General features: G+C 45.9%; 2 protein-coding genes across 4 annotated transcripts in view; one reads left to right on the forward strand and one right to left on the reverse strand.

Moving 5' to 3' along the window:
• Positions 1 to 219: 219 nt before the first annotated feature.
• On the reverse strand, positions 220 to 20856 carry H2BN1 (H2B.N variant histone 1). Of its 3 annotated transcripts, none has more exons than XM_069602868.1 (2): positions 4219 to 4380; positions 220 to 584 (listed from the first exon to the last, which is right to left on the reverse strand). In XM_069602868.1, the coding sequence occupies exons 1-2, from the start codon at positions 4378 to 4380 to the stop codon at positions 312 to 314; spliced, it is 435 nt and encodes a 144-aa protein (XP_069458969.1). In that variant the 3' UTR covers positions 220 to 311. The 3 variants fall into 3 exon arrangements, 1 of the variants encoding a protein (XP_069458969.1); XR_011259748.1 differs by lacking the exon at positions 4219 to 4380 and adding an exon at positions 20758 to 20825 and having other exon boundaries at positions 497 to 584; XR_011259747.1 differs by lacking the exon at positions 4219 to 4380 and adding an exon at positions 20778 to 20856 and having other exon boundaries at positions 499 to 584.
• Positions 20502 to 22609, forward strand: part of MYO1D (myosin ID) — a 363696-nt gene continuing 361588 nt past the window's right edge. The window contains exon 1 of the mRNA XM_069602865.1: positions 20502 to 20893. Coding sequence (XP_069458966.1) covers positions 20799 to 20893 — 95 coding nt within the window. The 5' untranslated portion in view covers positions 20502 to 20798. The remainder of the gene's footprint in view (positions 20894 to 22609) is intronic.

The raw sequence follows: 22609 nt of genomic DNA on the forward strand, positions 1-22609 counted from the left end.
GAAAACAATATCTCAGTTCCTATCAACGCAGCAGCACCCCATCCCCACGCCCGGAGTTGGAGTACAGGGAGCAAGGGTAAGTCCAGAGCGTGATAGGTTGAATTGTGTCCAAAAATACAATAACTAAACTCAAAGCAGTGGAGAAAAAAATTTTTAACCATAAACAAGCATCACACACACACAAGACCAAGTGCCTTTCCTTTATTATTTTTTCCACAGCTTAAATCAGGGGCTAAAACCATGAGATCAGAGACCAAGTGTGTCACACCAAGACCCCTGCTTCTGCGGGTACTTCTCAGATACTTTGTCTTTCAACTCAACCCTCCAAAAGACCCAATTTTTTGTTTTTGGACAAGTGCAATCATTTCAACAACAGAGCCATGGAGAGCTACTTCATTTATTCCCAGGGTCTTCTGAGAGCATCTCTGCTGGACTGCCTCGAGGATCTCTCTGCTGGTGACGGTTCTTCTGTGGTTGTAGAGGGACAGTCTGACCGCCTCCAGGCTAATCCATTCCAGCTGCCAATCCTCCAGCGCTCTCAGGGCATCCAAGATCCAGGAGCACCCACTGAAGTCTGGGTGGCCCTGGGACAGAAGCAGCATAATGTTGAGACACAGAAGTCAAGGCTCCCATAGTCAGGAACGTATGGTCCAACACCCCGCCCATGGCTTCCACCATGCAGACCACCCAGAGGGCCAATGGGAGGCATGCGATGGAGGAAACTAAGCCATTGTAACTGTCAGCTCTTTCTGAGAAAGAGCAGGGGAGGGGGATTTGTAGCAATGTGAGAAAGACAACTTTTGTCTGGATAATACCAGCTAACTCTGGTCACTTCAACTTTTGTGTCTTGATTTTTCCTAATGGAACCAGAGTTAACACCCAACGCCTTCCGAAGATGCGAAACAGCTTTAGCTTCCAGTATACTTTCACTTTTTCCTGAAAGTCCCTTGGACAGCAAGGAGATCAAACCAGTCAATCTTAAGGGAAATCAATCCTGAATACTCATTGGGAGGACTGGTACTGAAGCCGAAGCTCCAATATTTTAGTCATCCGATGCAAACAGCCGACTCATTGGAACAGTCCCTGATACTGCGAAAGGCTGAGGGCAGAAGGAGAAGAGGGCATCAGAGGATGAGATGACTGGATGGCATCACCGATGCAAAAGACATGAACTTGGACAAACTTCAGAAGATGGTGAGGGACAGGAAGGCCTGGGCTGCTGCAATTCTTGGGGTCAAAAAGAATCAGACACGACTGGACGATAACAGCAATACTTTCAAACTCTATATTCATACCAGTGAGCATTTAACTTTAACACTGCTTAATTTCCAGCCTTTCTTCCTTATTCCAACAGTCTCTCCAGCCTAGCAGGGAATGCTTGCTCCTCCTCAGGTGCGTCGCGATGTTTTCCAGGTCCTGTGCTACTCTGTATCACCTCTACCTCCCAGGCCCATGCTCAACGCCACCTTTCAAATCCCATCCTTCTTCTAAGACTCTGCCCCAACTCTCACCTCTGGGCTTATCTGCATTCCACACAACCACCCCCGAGTCCTGCCAACTGAGGACCAGAGCACGTTTGCTCTCAGAGCCTGTATCACAGGCTGCCTATATTATCAGCATCCTTGTCCAAAGTTCCAGAGGCAGCAGGAACAGTCTAAAGCGTGCTGCCCTGAGAATCTGCCATCCTGGGCTCTAATCCTAATTGTTTGGACATGAGAGGTCAAGTAAGCAAGTCATAGTCTCACATTGGGCCTCAGTTTCTTTTCTTGAGAAAGGAGAAGTTTCGAGGTGGGATCCTAAAAGTTTCTCCTAGTTTTCATAATTTACAGATATTTCCTCAATGTTCCCCACAACACACACCCACACAGAGACAGACACCCAGTTTTACATATAACTTCAGGGAATTCCTAGATCTAATAGAACCCATACATAGAACCCCCCTAAAAGGTCCATGGGTCTAATGTTAAAGAACCTCTAGAGGTTCTAGAGGAAAAAACATAACAGTTATTGAGTACTTACTATATGTCAGGCAGTATTCTAAGGGTCTTAAAGAGGTTTTCTCAATTAGCCATAACAACCCTATAGAGGAGGTATTTCCATTCTCTATTTCACTGATGAGAAAACCATGGCAGAGAAAGTCATTTGCTCCAGGTCAGACAGCCAGTAAGTGGCAGAGCCTGGGTAGAAACCCAGGCCGTCTGGCTTTGGAGCACCTCCTCTCAGCCACAAAGTCATGGCTGTGAAATGCAACAAGTGAGCACCTCTCCAACAGAACTTCCATCGTGTTCAGCTGAGCTCCTGCAGCAGGCCTGGCTGGCACTTGAGCAAGCACTCAGTAGGTTTAGCCAACCAACATCTGCTTTTATGCCCACAGCACCCTGAAAGGCCGACCCAAGGGCACAGACCTGAATCTCTGGAGGCCTGAAGAAGCTGAGTGGCCTGCCAGACCCACAAGGTTAAGGACAAGCCATGGGAAAACAAATGCTCAGCAGACTGCTTAGTCTACGTTCTCCCACCCCGGACCTTTTCAGCACAATGCATGATCTGCAAAGAGCTCAGAGTTGGGGGTGATTTCACCTTTCAGGCAACACTGGGCAAGATCTGTGGGCACTTTCGGTTGTCACAAGCAGGAGGGAGGCAGATCCTGGCATTTAGTGGGTAGAAGCCAGGGGTGCTGCTCAGCATCCCACAGTGCACAGGACAGACCCCACCCCATTGTAAACAGTGCTGAGGCCGAGAACCCTGTTCTGACTACACACCTTCTTTCCTTCTCCTGTCTTTCCTTAATCTCATTTTCCCTCCTTCCAGGATAAACAACAGTTTCCAGACAATACTCCTGGAATACAGGGGGTGTCGGTACAATCACAGGTATGAACACTCAGCCCTGCCTCACTGGCACGAAGAAGCAAAACCCCATTACCACATACGCAATGCTGCTACTGCTGCTAAGTCGCTTCAGTCGTGCCCGACTCTGTGCGACCCCATAGACAGCAGCCCACCAGGCTCCCCCGTCCCTGGGATTCTCCAAGCAAGAATACTGGAGCGGGTTGCCATCTCCTTCTCCAATGCATGAAAATGAAAAGTGAAAGTAAAGTCGCTCAGTTGTGTCTGACTCTTCATGACCCCATGGACTGCAGCCTACCGGGCTCCTCCATCCATGGGATTTTCCAGGCAAAAGTACTGGAGTGGGTTGCCATCACCTTCTCTGATATACACACTACTGCTGCTGCTGCTAAATATAAAACAGATAATCAACAGAGACCTACTGTATAGCACAGGGGACTCTCCCCAATATTCTGTAGTAACCTACATGGGAACAGAATGTGAAAAAGAATAAGATATATGTAAAACTAAATCACTTTGCTGTACACCTGAAACACAACATGGTAGATCAATATACTTCAATATAAAATAAACAATTTTTAAAAGAGAAGTGATATCCCAAATCAAGCCTTAACACATCTTTCAGAGAATCTCCTTGTTCTCTTCCCTATAACTTCTCTTGAAGGAGAAGACTTTGCTGACTTTGTTTTCTAGAATTTGCATGCCAGGGGCGCCTGTATGGGTGGGCAGGAGAAAAGGAATGAGTGTCTACACACTTAAAGAGATGTCTAAAGACAGGGACTTCCCTGCTGGTTCAGTGACTAAGACTCTGTGCTCCTAATGCAGGTAACCTGGGTTCAAGCCCTGGTCAGGGAACTAGATCCTACATGCGGCAACTAAGAGTTTGCATGCCACAACTAAGAAAAAAACAGATTCTTCATGCCGCAACTAAGACCCGGCACAGCCAAATAAGTAAAAATTTTAAAAAGAAATTTCTAAGTACAGAGGACCATTGAATGAAAACCTAATTATTTGCAACCCTTCAAAGCAACAGAACAGACAAGGTGGCAAATCCCGTCTCTGCAGGAAAAGCGGTGGTGGGGGGCGGGGGACGTTTGAGAATCAATTTACAGATTGGCTGTCAACAAATACAAGAAAAGGAGACACCAAGAGCTCAGGTGTTCGGAGTTGCTGCCAACAGAAAGAAAGGCAAGCAGAAAAAGATAGCAGCCATCTGCAGATCCAGTTTACAGCAGCTGTTTGCACCCGACCTTTCAGGAACTCAATGTGTGAAGGACTCCTGTATCAGAAGGTGAGGTCAAGGTCACCCCCAGGGCCACTAGCATGATATCCATCTTGGCCATCTAAGCTTCCAAAAACAGAGTCCCAACTCACTTGCTTTAAGAGTTTCCCCATGTAATTAAAATATGCCTCCTTCTTTTTCCTCCTCTTCTTCCCAGTGGCAGAGTGGACCCACTCATCCTTCTCTTTGGCTGGGATAGAAATTGTGAGCTTCCTCTTAGGGAACTGTAGGCCATGTAAGCAGATGAAGTGCATGTGGAAGGCTTATCCTGACGCTGGTAGCTCAGAGCACTGGCTGTAGGTAAGGGCACGTTCCAAAGAGGTTTTATAGGAAGTGTTGGAGGGCAATCATTCCTAACAAAATCGGTCATTAGTGACTGCACCTGCAAGAGATGAAGGCTTTCAAAATCCTCAAGAGAATTATTAGACCTTTATTCGATATTATTAGATACATTTAGACCTCAAGGTCTGAAGCTGGCATGGGTTACATTCCCGAAGGAGTGTGAGGTGGGAAACTCCAAGCATTCTTTGGCTCTATCCCACATGAAAGATAGCATCCTGTTTGACGTAACAGCCATCCATTAACCAGGCAATGCTTATCTCAGAAGTCATTCTTTGTTTTGTTTTTTTTTTTTTAGTTAAAGCAAATTTTTATTGAGATATAATTCATATATCATAAAATCCATCCATTTAAAGTATACAATTCAATGATTTTTCTCATGTTTAGGATCATTGTTGTTCTGCGTCATGCTAAGTCCCTTCAGTAATGTCTGACTCTTTGTGGCCCCATGGACTGTAGCTCACCGGGCTCCTCTGTCCATGCAACTTCCTAGGCAAGAATACTGGAATTGGTAGCCAATCCCTTCTCCAGGGGATCTTCCCAACTCAGGGATCAAACCTGAATCTCCTGCATTGCAGGCAGATTCTTTGCTGCTGAGCCACCAGGGAGGCCATTTAGGGTCATACAACCTGCCTAACTTCAGGTATTTCTTAGCCATGAAGATTTCAACTCAAAATGACCAGAAATGGAAGCTGTTTTTCTAAAGCATCCCAGGTGAATCTAATGAGCAGCCAGATTTGGGATTCATGGGTCTATAGCAGGGACCCCCAACTTCTGGGCCACGGGCCGGTACCTCCTGTCAGATCAGAGGCATAATTAGAAATAAAGTGCACAATAAATGTTATGCACTTGAATCTTCCCCAAACCATCCCCCCATCCCTGGTCCGTGGGAAAATTGTCTTCCACGAAATTGGTCCCTGGAACTGAAAAGGTTGGGGGCCTCTAGTCTATAAGGCCTTCCTAAAGCAACTACAGCAGAGCCAGGGTTGGAGGAGAAACTCTTCATAGACATGATCCTTAGGCTCCGTGTATATATTTGTATTTGCCTTGGGAGAGAAATGTCTCTTTTAAAAGGCAAGTGCGTGCCTGGTTATGCAAATACAATTGGGAATTCAGGAGGCAAACCTGGATGGGGAAAGCCAGCAAGTCACTGTAGCTTCGAACTGAAGGTTGAGAAACTGTAGATAGAGAGGCCATGAACTCCCTGAAATTAGAACATCAGCTCAGCTACAAGGACGTGACCAGCCCGACACAAAGCAACAGATAAGAGGACACCAAAGAACCAGCATTCTAAAGACGGAAAGGACCAGAAGTGAACACTCTTCCCATTTCCACCTGCTTATGAGCTGTGTCAAACCCTCAGTGGAGGGACTGGTGAGTAGGAAGTACTATCAGCCTACCTGTGTGGAACCTTATGTCCCAGACCTCCACCACGCTAGGTAGTTCATCTCGCTTAATCACCATAGCAACATCACAAGGTAAGATATTAGCATGGATTACTCGAACTCTACAGAAGAGGAAACTGAGACTCAGGGGACTGATGTGACTTACCTGAGGCCACATCAGTGCCTCAGTCTCAGAATCAGCCCCTCAACCTTTGCTTCTAACCCCACGCTCTGCCACTTTCCAAACCTGAACGCCAGAGTCCCACGACCCTTGTTATTACCTGTGTGTTCTTGGTGCATTTGCTACATGTATCCTTCATTGACGGAGAACTTGGGATGTAACTTATCCACAGTGTAGGCTCAATTCTTCTGAATTAATCATTTGATAACGGCAGAAGCTAAATCGAACCCTTCCATGAAAGGAAAAGTTGTTCCCTCTTGTGCGTGCTAAGTCACTTAAGTTGTGTCCAGTTCCCTCTTACCTGGTTGTCAAAGTCACATCCCACCTACCCCTCCAACTCCTCCTTGCTTTTCACCAGCTTCCTCTCTCATTTCTCTGTTTAAAAACATAATATATGCCTAGAGCATATATTGTAGGATGAAGTGAATTGGATATTTTAATGCAAAGAAGTAAGTAAAAACTGGCAAGTATCATCAAGGCTTTGCAAGATGGGACTCTTCACTGTGGAGCGGGGGGCTTCCCAGGTGGCACAGTGGTAAAGAATTCACTTGCCAACGCAGGAGATGCGGGTTCGATCCCTGCATTGGGACATTCCCTGGAGGAGGAAATGGCAAGCCCCTCCAGTATTCTTGTCTGGAAAACCCCATGGACAGAGCAGCCTGGTGGGCTACAGTCCATAGGGTAGCAAAGGAGTTGGACAGAACTGAACACACATGCACTTTTCACTGGAGCTGGGTAGCAGGAAGGGTCAGGCCAGGAAGGAACTGAATCAGTGTCATGATGTTAAGATGCTGGAGAGCATTTGGGGGAAGGGCGAGAAGATCAGATGTGGTGTTGCCATGGGAATGTAGCACAGAAGGCCTGGCCAGATGGCATTCTCTCACTGCAAAATACTGGGCAAATTTCGATACCCTACTAAGTATCAGACCTGTGGCTCTGCATGGGTATGGTAATAAATTGCCAATGGGATCACAAAACTCACACAGAGGATCATCAGGGGGTGATCAGAAGACCCACCAGCATCTGTGAGAAATCTCAGTCTGCTAAAAAGAACTTGTAATTAATGATTACCTGCTAATCATTTCCCTATTCTGAAGATAAAGGAAGCAACTACATTAATTGCCACACTAGCTCATATTCATTGAGTGCCTACTATCTGCCTTGAATTATATGAAGCACCTTATAGACATCATCTCATTTCATGGTTTGAACACTCGGAGATGGGTTTTCTCATCTCTTTAACCAAGATAAGGAAACTGAGGCTTATCAAGATGACCTGAGGTGTTCAAGGTCACACAGGTGGCAAGTTGCCGAGCTAGGAATTGAGTGCCAGTGTGTCTGACACCAACATTCCCATCAATATTTCTCTAAGTTGGGCCCCCTGCCCACCTGCAGCAGAATCTCTTGGACTGCTTACTAAAATGAAGAGCCCCAGCCCCTATCCTATGCCACCAGTACAGGTATCTAAAGTTTGGGCACCTCTCTGCTATCTCTGCCTCTTGAGGGTGGGGATAATTCTACTCTATTCCGTGTATGTGTGTGTGTGTGTGTGTGTGTGTGTGTGTGTGTGTATGCGCTAAGTCACTTCAGTCATGTCTGACTGAGACCCCACGGACTGTACCCTGCCACACTCCTCTGTCCATGGGATTCTCCAGACAAGAATATTGGAATGGGATGCTGTGCCCTCCTCCAGGAATCTGCCCAACCCAGGGTTGGAACCTGAGTCTCTTATGTCTCCTGCATTGGCAGGTGGGTTCTTTACCACTAGCACCACCTGGAAAGCCCATCCTATTCCATACAGAAGGGCTAAATAGAGACTTGCAAAGGTGAGGGACGCTAGGGGAAAGTGACTGTGACGTGGCTAAGAGATAGCACAGTCCAACACCGACCCTAATGCTGAGAAGGCGGAGTGCAAAGAGCAGAGAAAATAGGGTTCTCTGGATAGAAACTCTAAAAGGCAGGTCAGCTCAAGAAAAACAGGAGGCTCCTCTTTCACTGGCTATGACCTTGGCAACCCTCCTTGATTGCAATTCACCACATCCTGGTCCTCTCTTGGTGGAAGAGCAGATGCAAAGGGCAAAGCAAGCTCATACATGGGGAGAGTAACACAAGCAGAGGCTGAGACAGAGGTTGACATGCAGGGCATGGAGAGAGTCTGGGCGGTGATTAAAGGGGGAGGTTGAATAAAAGGGCGGAGAGCTTACTTTTGTATGGCGGCGTCTTCACGGTGCAGAAGAGGCCTAATGAGTCACCTGGTCCAGGTTGATCCAGGCATTGCAGCACACGGTGGAGAGGATTCAGGCATTGGGTGGGATACTGGATCACATGGCCTCTGAGGTCTCCCAGGTCTTGTGGATTCTACTTTTAAATCATTGAAAAATTTCTCCTGCATCAATTTTTTTAGAGTTCAGGTTGTCAGAATTAGGAGAAGCACTACTCATGATATTGCTTTTTTTAAATTAATTTTTATTGTAGTACAGTTGCTTTACAATGTTGTGTTATTTATAGTTTCTGCTGAGCAGCAAAGTGAATCAGCCATCCAGTTACATGTATCCCCTTTTCTGGACTTCCTCTCCATTTAGGTCACCACAGTGCATTAAGTAAAGTTCCCTGTGCTATATAACATGTTCTATTAATTATCCATTTTGTACATAGTATCAATAGTGTGTATATGTCAATCCCAATCACCCAATTCCTCCCCCCACCCCACCTTGCCCCCTTGGTGTTCATACATTTGCTCTCTACCTTTGTGTCTATTTCTACTTTGCAAATAAGATAATCTGTACTGTTTTTCTAGATTCCACATATATGCATTTGGTTTTTTCTTTCTGACTTACTTTACTCTGTATGACACACTCGAGGTCCACCCACATCTCTAAAAATGACCCGGTTTCATTCCTTTTCATGGCTGAGTAATATCCCAGACTTCTGTCTGTAGAGAGTCTGAAGAATTAATCCAGTTAACTAGAAAAAGTCAGGGGGTCGCACTTTAATTTTAACATTACCTTATTTTATGCTCTTAATTCTAGGAGAGGGGTACAGCTGCCGCTCACCAGTTAAGAAACCTTGGGTGAATGGTGGGAGGAGAGGGGCTCTGGGAGGTAGATTAGAAGCTGTCACTTGAGTACGATGTCATACTCTCTCCAGAATGTCAGTTCTATGGATAATAACCAGATATTAATGGTAGATGTTATCTGTACTATTTGCTACTTTGTCTAGTGGAGGGAAGAAAAGAATTGGATTTTTCCTGACCCTAGCGATATCTTTTCTAGCTTCTACTCCAAGCTTCTAAAAGAAAGATAAAAAGGAGCATCGGGGAAAAGGAGGACATCACCCAACACACAAACACACTTAGAAATGGGGTAGGGAGACTTCCCTGGTGGTCCACTGGCTAAGACCCCAAACTTCCTCTGCAGGAGCGATGAGTTCAACCCCTGGTCAGGGAACTAAGATCCCACAAAATACAGCGTGACCAAAAATTTTTTTAAAAAATAGAAATGGGCATGGGGATGATCCAGAGAGATGATATGGGGTGGGAGGTGGGAGGGGGGTTCAGGATTGGGAACTCATGTACACCCATGTCGGATTCATGTCAATGTATGGCAAAACCAATACAGTATTGTAAAGTAAAATAAAGTAAAAATAAAAATTAAAAAAAAAATAATAGAAATGGGGTGGGGAGGCCCTGGGGTTACCCAGAGGAGATCTAGGGGGCTGCTGTCTCTTTTCTTTACTCTCCCTCCCCCCCAACCACACACACATTGTTTTATGAGTGAATATTCATGCTGACTAGTGGAAACAATCCACTACCCAAATCAGAAGACGTAAGTTCAGGTTTCTGCTCTACCAGTGCCTCATTCTGACTCAGTCAAAGTCAGCAGCTCCTCCTGGGCCTCAGTTTCCCCATCTGTAAAGGGCTGCTTGTGTTTGATTACATGGCCATTATGCTTCCTACTTCCTATCTTGCTACTCAGAGTCTGGTCAGCAGGCTGGCAGCAGAATCATCACTTGGGGATCCTGTTAACTTGCAGACTGCAATCTGGTGAGTTCAGATCTACTCAGGTGGGACCTGAGCCTGCATTCCTAACAAGATCCCAAGTGATTCTTATACACCTTAAAATGTGAGACATGCTGCCTTAAGACGCCATCAATCCATGAATTGATTGTGCCTCTTTGTTTTCCCCTCTTGTGGGTTCCTATCACATTCCCAAATTTTCTAGCTCTAGGACTCCTTCCAACGGCTCAAAGAGTTCAAGTTAGTGATTTTCTGGCGCAGGACATAGAGAGATGCCACATCCTCCCTAACAGTTAATCCTACACCAACACACTCCATTTACAAATAAATTTGCTCACTAATTAACTCACCTACTTGACTCAAGAAATATCAGACTTCCCTGGTGGCCCAGTGGTTAAGAATCCACCTGCCAATGCTGGAGACACAGATTCAATCCCTGGTCCAGGACGATCCCACATGCCTCGGGGCATTGAAGCCAGTGCACCCAGCTACTGAGCCTGGGTTCTAGGTACCTCAAGTCACAACTACTGAGTCCAAGGCCACAACTTCTGAAGCCCACCTGGACTAGAGCCTGTGCTCCACAACACGAGAAGCCACTGAGGTAAGAAACTTGCACCCTACAGCTAGAGCGTAGCCCCCGTTCACCACAACTAGAGAAAGCCTTTGAGCAGCAACACAGACCCAGCGTAGTCAAAAATAAAATAAATAAATAAATAAATATATATATATATATATCTAAAGGGCATCAGGCACAGCTTGAGGGCTAGAGAGAAGATAAGTAAGGCATGGCCTCTGTCCTAGGGGGTTTAGGGCCATGCCTGGAAGCCAACTCCAATTCCATGTGATAAGCACTTCTATAATTAGCAGAAAGGATAGATTCCAGTGAAATGTTTACAGGCAGAAACTATGTTATTGAAGGCAAGGAAAATTCTGGAGGCAGTCTCGGGCTGTCTTCCTTTACCAGTTGACTTTGTCTTTCCTGAGGCCTTAAATATGTGGCTCCATGCCCACTCCAGAGGATGCACTCTTGGGACAGCCCTTGTCTGGTGACTCACAGGATGCTGCCAGTGATGGCTTATCCCAATGATAAGAACCTCCCTTAGCTCAGGAGTTCTTCCTTTTTATTTTTTAAAAATTTTTTGGCTGTGCGTCGAGGGTTATGGGATCTTAGAAACAAGAAAAAAGTCAAATAAATAACCTAACTCTACACCTAAAGCAACTAGAAAAGGAAGAAATGGATAACCCCAGAGTTAGTAGAAGGAAAGAAATCTTAAAATTAGGGCAGAAATAAATGCAAAAGAAACAAAAGAGACCATAGCAAAAATCAGCAAAGCCAAAAGCTGGTTCTTTGAAAGGATAAATAAAATTGACAAACCATTAGCCAGACTCATCAAGAAACAAAGAGAGAAAAATCAAATCAATAAAATTAGAAATGAAAATGGAGAGATCACAACAGACAACACAGAAATACAAAGGATCATAAGAGACTACTATTAGCAGTTATATGCCAATAAAATGGACAACGTGGAAGAAATGGACAAATTCTTAGAAAAGTACAACTTTCCAAAACTGAACCAGGAAGAAATAGAAAATCTTAACAGACCCATCACAAGCACGGAAATTGAAACTGTAATCAGAAATCTTCCAGCAAACAAAAGCCCAGGTCCAGACAGCTTCACAGCTGAATTCTACCAAAAATTTAGACAAGAGCTAACACCTATCCTACTCTAACTCTTCCAGAAAATTGCAGAGGAAGGTAAACTTCCAAACTCATTCTATGAGGCCACCATCACCCTAATACCCAAACCTGACAAAGATGTCACAAAAAAGAAAACTACAGGCCAATATCACTGATGAACATAGATGCAAAATCCTCAACAAAATTCTAGCAATCAGAATCCAACAACACATTAAAAAGATCATACACCATGACCAAGTGGGCTTTATCCCAGGGATGCAAGGATTCTTCAATATCTGCAAATCAATCAATGTAATTCACCATTTTAACAAAAGATAAAAAGCCATATGATTATCTCAATAGATGCAGAGAAGGCCTTTGACAAAATTCAACATCCATTTATGATAAAAACTCTCCAGAAAGCAGGAATAGAAGGAACATACCTCAACATAATAAAAGCTATATATGACAAATCCACAGCAAACATTATCTTCAATGGTGAAAAATTGAAAGCATTTCCCCTAAAGTCAGGAACAAGACAAGGGTGCCCACTTTCACTGCTACTATTCAACATAGTTCTGGAAGTTTTGGCCACAGCAATCAGAGCAGAAAAAGAAATAAAAGGAATCCAAACTGGAAAAGAAGAAGTAAAACTCTCACTGTTTGCAGATGATATGATCCTCTACATAGAAAACCCTAAAGACTCCACCGGAAAATTACTAGAACTAATCAATGAATATAGTAAAGTTGCAGGATATAAAATCAACACACAGAAATCCCTTGCATTCCTATACACTAATAATGAGAAACTAGAAAAAGAAATTAAGGAAAAATTCCATTCACCATTGCAACAAAAGAATAAAATACTTAGGAATATATCTACCTAAAGAAACTAAAGACCTATATATAGAAAACGATAAAACACTGATGCAAGAAATCAAAGAGGACACTAATAGATGGAGAAACATACCATGTTCATGGATTGGAAGACTAGTGAAAATGAGTATACTACCCAAAGCAATCTACAGATTCAATGCAATCCCTATCAAGCTACCAGCGGTATTTTTCACAGAACTAGAACAAATAATTTCAAGATTTGTATGGAAATACAAAAAACCTCGAATAGCCAAAGCAATCTTGAGAAAGAAGAATGGACCAGGAGGAATCAACTTGCCTGACTTCAGGCTCTACTACAAAGCCACAGTCATCAAGACAGTATGGTACTGGCACAAAGACAGAAATATAGATCAATGGAACAAAATAGAAAGCCCTGAGATAAATCCACACACCTATGGACACCTTATCTTTGACAAGGGAGGCAAGAATATACAATGGAGTAAAGACAATCTCTTTAACAAGTGGTGCTGGGAAAACTGGTCAACCACTTGTAAAAGAATGAAACTAGATCACTTTCTAACACCACACACAAAAATAAACTCAAAATGGATTAAAGATCTAAACGTAAGACCAGAAACTATAAAACTCCTAGAGGAGAACATAGGCAAAACACTCTCCGACATAAATCACAGCAGGATCCTCTATGATCCATCTCCCAGAATTCTGGAAATACAAGCAAAAATAAACAAATGGGACCTAATTAAAATTAAAAGTTTCTGCACAACAAAGGAAACTATAAGCAAGATGAAAAGACAGCCTTCTGAATGGGAGAAAATAATAGCAAATGAAGTAACTGACAAACAACTAATCTCAAAAATATACAAGCAACTTATGCAGCTCAATTCCAGAAAAATAAATGACCCAATCAAAAAATGGGCCAAAGAACTAAACAGACATTTCTCCAAAGAAGACATACAGATGGCTAACAAACACATGAAAAGATGCTCAACATCACTCATTATCAGAGAAATGCAAATCAAAACCACAATGAGGTACCATTTCACGCCAGTCAGAATGGCTGCAACCCAAAAGTCTGCAAGCAATAAATGCTGGAGAGGGTGTGGAGAAAAGAGAACCCTCTTATACTGTTGGTGGGAATGCAAACTAGTACAGCCACTGTGGAGAACAGTGTGGAGATTCCTTAAAAAATTGCAAATAGAACTGCCATATGACCCAGCAATCCCACTGCTGGGCATACACACCGAGGAAACCAGAATTGAAAGAGACACATGTACCCCAATGTTCATCACAGCACTGTTTATAATAGCCAGGACATGGAAACAACCTAGATGTCCATCAGCAGATGAATGGATAAGAAAGCTGTGGTACATATACACAATGGAGTATTACTCAGCCATTGAAAAGAATACATGTGAATCAGTTCTAATGAGATGGATGAAACTGGAGCCGATTATACAGAGTGAAGCAAGCCAGAAAGAAAAACACCAATACAGTATACTAACACATATATATGGAATTTAGAAAGATGATAATGATAACCCTGTATGTGAGACAGCAAAAGAGACACAGATGTATAGAACAGACTTTTGGACTCTGAAGGAGAGGGAGAGGGTGGGATGATTTGGGAGAATGGCACTGAAACATGTATACTATCATGTAAGAAATGAATCGCCAGTCTATGTTTGATGCAGGATACAGGATGCTTGGGGCTGGTGCACAGGGATGATCCAGAGAGATGATATGGGATGGGAGGTGGGAGGGGGGTTCAGGATTGGGAACTCATGTACACCCGTGGCGAATTCATGCCAATGTATGGCAAAACCAATACAGTATTTTAAAGTAAAATGAAGTGAAAATAAAAATTTAAAAAAAAAATTTTTTTGGCTGTGCCTCGAGGCTAATGGGATCTTAGTTTCCCAGCCAGGGATCAAACCTATCCCCCGACTCCGACCCCGAAGTGAAAGTGCCAAGTCCTAACTACTGGTCCCTTAGGGAATTCCCAAGGGTTTGTAACTTGGGATATGTTTCGGATGATGTTGGGTTGGCCAAAAAGTCTGTTTGGATTTTTCCAGAAGTAGTTATGATAAACCCAAATGAACTTTTTGGCCAACCAAATATCTACAGCAGCAAGCTTCATATCATTTCCATATAGTTACAAGTGCATTATGAAGTTATTGTGCAACATAAATTTGCCTTTCTATTTTTGCTTTAGAATAATTGAGGCTTATACCATAAACTGGAGAAGGCAATGGCACCCCACTCCAGTACTCTTGCCTGGAAAATCCCATGGACAGAGGAGCCTGGAAGGCTGCAGTCCATGGGGTCGCTGAAGGTTGGACACGACTGAGCGACTTCACTTTCACTTTTCACTTTCATGCGTTGGAAAAGGAAATGGCAACCCACTCCAGTGTTCTTGCCTGGAGAATCCCAGGGACGGGGGAGCCTGGTGGGTTGCCATCTCTGGGGTCGCACAGAGTTGGACACGACTGAAGCGACTTAGCAGCAGCAGCAGCAGCATACCATATACTTGGAGAAGGCAATGGTACCCCACTCCAGTACTCTTGCCTGGAAAATCCCATGGATGGAGGAGCCTGGTAGGCTGCAGTCTATGGGGTTGCTAAGAGTCGGGCACGACTGAGCGACTTCACTTTTGCTTTTCACTTTCATGCATTGGAGAAGGAAATGGCAACCCACTCCAGTATTCTTGCCTGGAGAATCCCAGAGACAGAGGAGCCTAGTGGACTGCTGTCTATGGGGTCACACAGAGTCGGACACAACTGAAGCGACTTAGCAGCAGCAGCAGCAGCATACCATAAACTTGAGGCTTGCCAGGTGGCGCCAGTGAGCCCATCTGCCAATGCAGAAGACATAAGAGAGGTGGATTTGATCCCTGGGTCAGGAAGATGCCCTGGAGGAGGGCATGACAACCCACTCCAGTATTCTTGCCTGGAGAATCCCATGGATGGGGAGCCCGGCGGGCTATAGTCCATAGGGTCGCAAAGAGTCAGACATGACTGAAGCGACTTAGCACGCATGTGCAAATGCAATAAATTTATAAGATGCCCTTTGAATATGTTGTGTGACTGCTTTCTTCCTGGTCCTCATGCTTCTGTCTTGTGGGACTTCTGCTGAGCAGTCTTCCTGGACACAGCGCACCTGGTGAAGAGGAAGAAGGTGGGGCAGCCTGGAAGCATTCCAGGAAAGTAGAACCAGAGGAGCAAATATGTGCTGTGGAAAACTCAGAGTTGATTTTTCGGGAGAACCCAGAGCAGATCCTCTGCAGTAGGTGGCAAAAGCCGAACAACGGCTTTTTGTTCAGTGTGAACAAGAAGCGTTCAGGCCTGGCTCTGGGACAGAAGTGAACAGAGCCCTGAGACCTGCTTCCAGGGACAGGAGATGAGAAAGATAAATGCTGCACAAAGAACAGATTTTAAAATTTTTTAAATTTATTTAAGGCTGCCCTGGGTCTCTGTTGCTGCACACAGGCTTTCTCTAGTTGCGAAGAGGGGGGCTACTCTCTCGTTGTGGTGCACACTTCTATTGTTGTGGACCACGGGCTCCAGGGTAAGGATTCAGTAATTGCAGCACCAGGCTTAAGCTGCCCCTTCGCACGTGGGATCTCAGTTCCCAGACCTGGGATCAAACCCGCATCTCCTGCATCGGCAGGTGGATTCTTAGTCACCAGACCGCTAGGGAAGTCCCAAAGAACAGATTTTTAATGCAGAAAATCTACCAATGAGGGTGGATTTCCAACCTCACATAACCCACAGATTCGGACCATTCCCTGTCCGTTCATCAAGTAATAGTCTATTAGAGCTTCACATGCTAAGCACGGTGCTATTAGGGGTCAGAGCTACTTTCCAGGCACAGCTTCCAGCCCTCAAGGTCCTGACACTCTAGTAAGGGAGATGGACAATACTAGGTTCATTTGGGTGCATTCAGCCTGTAATGAGGGTAACACTTCCAGGGTGCTGTGGGGTCACAGAGGAGGGATAGCCGACCTGACTTAGAAGACCATAGAAGCCTTGCTGGAGGAAGTGGAGGAATGAAGAGAAGTTAGCTGTTAAGAATTAAGTTAGCAGTAAAAAATCTGCCTGCAATCCAGGAGATGCAGGTTTGATCCCTGGGTCGGGAAGATCCCCTGGAGGAGGAAATGACAACCCACTCAACTGTTGTTGCCTGGGAAATCCTGTGAACAGAGGAGCCTGATGGGCTACAGTCCATGGGGTTAAAAAGAATTGGACATGACTAAACAATTTGCAATGTTAACTTTTATTTTGGTTTTTAGTACATTTTAAGCTGTACATTTTAAGCTGTACATTTTAAGCTGTAACATTCTGAAGGAGATCAGCCCTGGGATTTCTTTGGAAGGAATGATGCTAAAGCTGAAACTCCAGTACTTTGGCCACCTCATGCAAAGAGTTGACTCATTGGAAAAGACTCTGACGCTGGGAGGGATTGGGGGCAGGAGGAAAAGGGGACGACAGAGGATGAGATGGCTGGATGGCATCACTGATTTGATGGACGTGAGTCTGAGTGAACTCTGGGAGTTGGTGATGGACAGGGAGGCCTGGTGTGCTGCGATTCATGGGGTCGCAAAGAGTCGGACATGACTGAGTGACTGAACTGAATTGAACTGAAGGTTTGTAACACAAACCTACACATCTAAATGTTTATATCCAAATTTTTATCACAAAGGAGATTAATAATGAGCTAATTTATTAGCTCTGTGTTACCTTGTATGAGTGCAGACCGCAGGGTTCAGTTTCTCCTGCCATTTCTAAGTATACTGGAACTTCTCATAAATGTGAAACTAATAAATGAGATTGTAGGCATGCACTGGCCTTTCAGATGTTAAACTGTACCAGTAACAAATTACTGATTAGCCATGTCAATCAGCATTTTCTTGGTACTGTACAACTGAATGGCTTCCCTGGGGGCTCAAACAGTAAAAAATCTGCATGCAATGTGAAAGACCTGGGTTTTATTCTGGGTGGAGAAGGTCCCCGGGAGAAGGAAACGAGAACCTCCAGTATTCTCGCCTGGAGGATCCCATGGACAGAGGAGTCTGGTGAGCTACAGTCCATGAGGTAGCAAAAGAGTTAGACACGACTGAGCGACTAACACACACGTACAACCAAAACATCCATACGAAAGTAAATTGAAATCCTGAGGCTGATTTAAGGTGACAGTGAGCCCCACTGGACAGATTTGGGTTCATCAAGAGAGCCTCACTGGTCTCAATGCCTGATTATATACTAATTTGGGGCTTTAAATTGATAAAATACCCTTTGCATATGTTGTGTGTATGTTTTATACATTCAGCTCCTGTATAAGACACGGATAGATACAGCAGTCCCCTTGCTTTGGCCATTTGAAAACCACAGCTATATCCTCCCACAGATCCCACCACTTTTGCTCTAACAATGCCAGGGTTCAGGGGACACATAGCCATTCACTTTTCAGTGATCATTTCTAATGAGTCCCTAGTTGCTCCCAATTGCACAGAATTTGGGATTTCTTCCTCTTTTTTTTTTAAAAAAAAAAAACTATTTTATGTTAAAATGTACCAATGAAAACATTTTAAGAATGTATCATACTTTCTGCAATCACCTGCTTAGCTACTGACTCACCCACAAAAATGACTCAAGCAAAGGCCAGTCCTACCTTGGAAAGTACCTAGCCCAGAGGTCCTACTCCATAAACGAGGACACTGAGATCCAGGGAGGTGCCTTCTGAAGATGGGGAGCTACTTATGGTACTCAGACTGCCACTAGGCTCTGCCTGTGACAGAGACTGGTGTGACTTTCTGATGGCAGATACGCTCCCTTGGGAGGTGATCAAGCTGTCTACTTCTCTCTCTTGGCCAGGGTGGTTTGTTGGCAACTGAAGCAGACAGTGAGGCAGGGTCCTTAGGTCTGGTTTACTCATTTTCACATTCAGCCATAGTGTTGGAGTCCGGCCAGGTCTTTGGGGGCTACTAGATTTGCTAGGAGGCTTTGAAATACAGTAAGTTCCCTACATACAAACATGTTCCATTCTGAGAGTGTGTTTGTAAGTCCAACCTGTAAGTTCAACCAAGTTAGCCTAGGGACCCAACTAACACAATTGGTTATATAGTATAATAGGTTTATAATACCTGTCACAAAAATAATACACAAAAAAACAAAGACAAAAAATTAAACATTTTCAATCTTACAGTACAGTGCCTTGAAAAATACAGTAGTACATCAGAACAGCCAGCACACATGGGCTGGCATTGAGTGAATGTACAAGAAGAGTTACTGACTGGAGGTGGGAGAAGAGGTGGAAGATGGTAGAGCTGAAGGATCGTCAGCAATAGGAGACGGAGGGCAAGCTGCAATTTCGCTTACACCTGACACTGATGGAACACACTTGGAGATCTTTGAAAGTTCACAACTTGAAGGTTCGAATGTAGGGGACTTACTGTAGATGGTCCTAATAGAAACAAAGGACCGAAGCAGTGCAGCTGCCTTAGAAACCATTTATGATAGACTTTCACTGAGAAAATGCAGTCTGGGTTCCAAAAGAATTTTCCAGGATCAATATACCTATAAACTGGAGACCACTTAAAACTCATTCTATCCCATTGGATCACTGTGCATTTCATAAGGACGTGTGCAAGGCCATACAACAGCTCCTTGGTGGGTGCCAAGGGGGAGACGGAAACATTTAAGACACCATCCCATGCTCAAGAAGCCTACAATAATCTCAGGGAGAAGATACATAAATGAAAAACAACAATATAAGGTAATACTTGATGACAAGCTGAGTTGTCATTGTTTTGTTTAGTTGCTAGTCATGTCTGACTCTTCACAACCCCATGGACTATAGCCTGCCAGGCTCCTCTGTCCATGGGATTTTCCAGGCAAGAATACTGGAGTGGGTTGCCATTTCCTCCTTCAGGGGATCTTCCCGACCCTGGGATCAAACCCAGATCTCCTGCATTGGCAGGTGGAGACTGAGCCACGCTACCACCCAGGCTACCACTTTACCACTGAGCCAAGTGGAAAGCCACTCTTAGGCAGGTGGAAGAGAAAAATGGATCAGGGAACACCGAGAAGGAAAGCAATCTGCCAGGTGGCTAAACGCTGGGGCTCAAAAGTCAAATGACCTGGATGAAATTGCAGCTTCCCCACCACTTAAGCAGCCTGTGGCAAGTAACTAACTTCTCTAAGTCCCTCAGAAAAACTCTGAGCACTTTTGGTCCCCTCAACAAGCTAATTACTATTACTGCCTCAGTCTGAATGTGAACCACCATTTGAAGGATGGAGAGGATGTGGGCAGATCAGGAGAGAGCATCGCAGCCGAGTGTCACAATCATCACGAATCATCCACGTGAGAAGCTCCACGAGCTACTTTTGTTAACTTTGTTGGCATCTACCAAATCCCTGGGAAAGACTGAAGGCGAGAGAAGGGGACGACAGAGGATGAGATGGATGGAGGACATCGCCGACTCAATGGACGTTGAGTTTGCGTAAGCTCCGGGAGTTGGTGATGGACAGGGAAGCCTGGCGTGCTGCAGTCCTTTGGGTCGCAAAGAGTCGGACCCGACTGAGTGACTGAACTGAACCAAGCCCCGGGCGGGAGGCAGCAATCCTGGAAACTTGATTCCACCCACCTCCTACGTCCGCACTCCTCGGCACCGCCCCGCTGAGCGCCCAGCGACCGTCCCCAGAGGGCGCTGCCGCCCCGCCGCCGGGGCCCGGGCCCGGGGCGCGCCCCCGCCGGCAGCCCCGCGCGTGCGCGCCGCCCAGGTGAGGAGGCGGCGGCCTGCGCCCCGGCGGGGGCGGCTCCTCGGCTGGCGGGGCGGGGAGGAGGGGAGGCCGGGAGGCGGGGACAGGACGGGGCGGGGCGGGGCGGGGCGGGGCGGGGCGGGGGCCAGACCAAGGCCAGAGGCGGGACCAGCCGCCGCCGTCTCCGTCTCGTTGTCCCGTCCCCCCACAGCGCCGGGCCGCCGCCGCGGGAGAAGCGGAAACTGCCGGGTGTGCCGCGCCGGCCCAGAGCGCGCCGAGGAGCCGCGGGGCGGCCTCCGTCCGGTCCAGATCCCTCCGAGTGGCCACGGAGCCCCCTTCCCCGCGCCCCGCCCCGACCCCGCCCGAGCTCGCCGCTCGCCCCGGGGACCGGCCCCCCGCGCCGTCCGAGCGAGCCCACCTGAGTCCGTCCGCGCCCACCTGAGCCCGTGCGCCGGCGCCATGGCGGAGCAGGAGAGCCTGGAGTTCGGGAAGGCGGACTTCGTGCTGATGGACACCGTCTCCATGCCCGAGTTCATGGCCAACCTCCGGCTCAGGTGAGGGCGGCGGAGCGGCCGTGCGCAGTGCCGCGAGCCTGCGCCTTTCCGAGAGGGGGCGCCCTGGACGTGTGGCCGGATTCGGGGTGCGGCGGGGGGTGTCCGGGGTCCGCTAAGCTCGCTGGTTGCATACCGGGGTGCGGTCGCATCCGAGTGGAAGGGGCGTGCCGAGCTCCGGGGCTGCGCGTTCCAGAGTAAGGGGTGTCCTTGGGTGCCGTCCGGACGGAAGGGTGGGTATCGGGGGTGTGCCGAGCTGGAGGTTGCGCTTGGGGCCGGGCAGGCTAGTGCACTGCCCCCAGGTAAATGCTGTGGGCGGGCCGGGTGACCTAATGGAAACAAAAGTAAAGGGAAATAAAAACTTTCGGGAGAGTCCTGGCGGCCTCAAGCCCCTGGGAAGACTGGAGGGTTGTTTTGCAGAGAGACTGGGGGTCTCATCGTGGTTTCACACTTGGTTCTTTTTCGCTTTCGTCTTCTCCTTTATTTATCTTTTCCTGGCGTGGTTCCATCACGTCATTCAGGATGCTATGGAGTGATCCCTGAGCCGTCTGTTCCGGGACACTGGCTATTTTTTAGTTACTCTCTAAAAACGTAATTAGACACGTTTCCAGACATCGAAGAGACTGCTCTGCTTGCCAGTGCCAAGATAAACTGTCTGAATTTGACAAGGCATTCATGGTTTCAGTTTTTTTTTTTCTTCCTCAAGGAGTTGTGGATGGAGCCCTTGTGTTACTAACATCCTTGAGAATGTAGTCACAACTCAACGCCCCGGAATGGGCTTCCAGGGCGAATTTGTTTTCGAAAGGCTTTTACGTGTGGTTATTACACTCCTGAGAGAGTAATATATGTAAGCAGAGCTTTAAAGTAGTTTGGCTTAAAAAAAAATTACAGTAATGGAGTTTCAAAACTGAGTTTTTAGGGGGAAGAGTGTGTGTGTTTCCTGAAAGTCCTGATCCCATTTCTTGTACGATTTGAGTATAACTCCATGCTGTGCTGTGCTGAGTTTGTGAAAATCTTAATCTAGGTTAGGATGCTTAACTAATCCCACTTCTCAGCATAAATTCCGGTGTTAACTTGAAGAATTTTTAAAACTTTTTTAACCTTCAAAATTGCAATCTGTGTAGTCATCATCTGCTCTTAGCCAGGCTTCATTATGTGCCATAGTAAGGAGCAGGGACGCAAACTGGTGTTCACCCACCGCTGCAAAGGACTTTGAGCCAGTATGCATGTCTGAGTTTCCTAATTTGTGAAATAATAATCTCCAAGATTCTTCTGTATTACTTTTTGTTGTTGTTTTTGCTTTCACCTATCATGGTTGCAAAGCCTTGTTAGACTTGACTGTTAAGAAAGATTGTAATGTGAGCATAACTTAGCTCAGAAGAGAACTTAGAACCTTGCAATCTAATTCTGTATTGTGCAGGATACTCTAGGACAGAGGTGCCCAAACTCTGGGATGTAATAATGCCTGATGATCTGACATGGAGCTGATGTGCTAATAATAAAAATAAAGTGTGCAATAAATGTCATGCACTTAAATCATCCTGAAACTACCATCCCTACCACCAACACCCCCTCCCCCCCGCCCCGGCCCAAGGGAAAATGGTCTTCCACGAAATCCGTTCCTGGTGCCAAGAAGATTGAGGAACACTGCTCCAGGATGTAAGATGGGAGAGTCCAAAGAATTATCAGGTGTGTCCTTACCTCTCAACAGTGTGGCAT

The sequence above is a fragment of the Ovis canadensis genome, chromosome 11, assembly GCF_042477335.2.
Source record: "Ovis canadensis isolate MfBH-ARS-UI-01 breed Bighorn chromosome 11, ARS-UI_OviCan_v2, whole genome shotgun sequence".
NCBI classification, from domain to species: domain Eukaryota; kingdom Metazoa; phylum Chordata; class Mammalia; order Artiodactyla; family Bovidae; genus Ovis; species Ovis canadensis.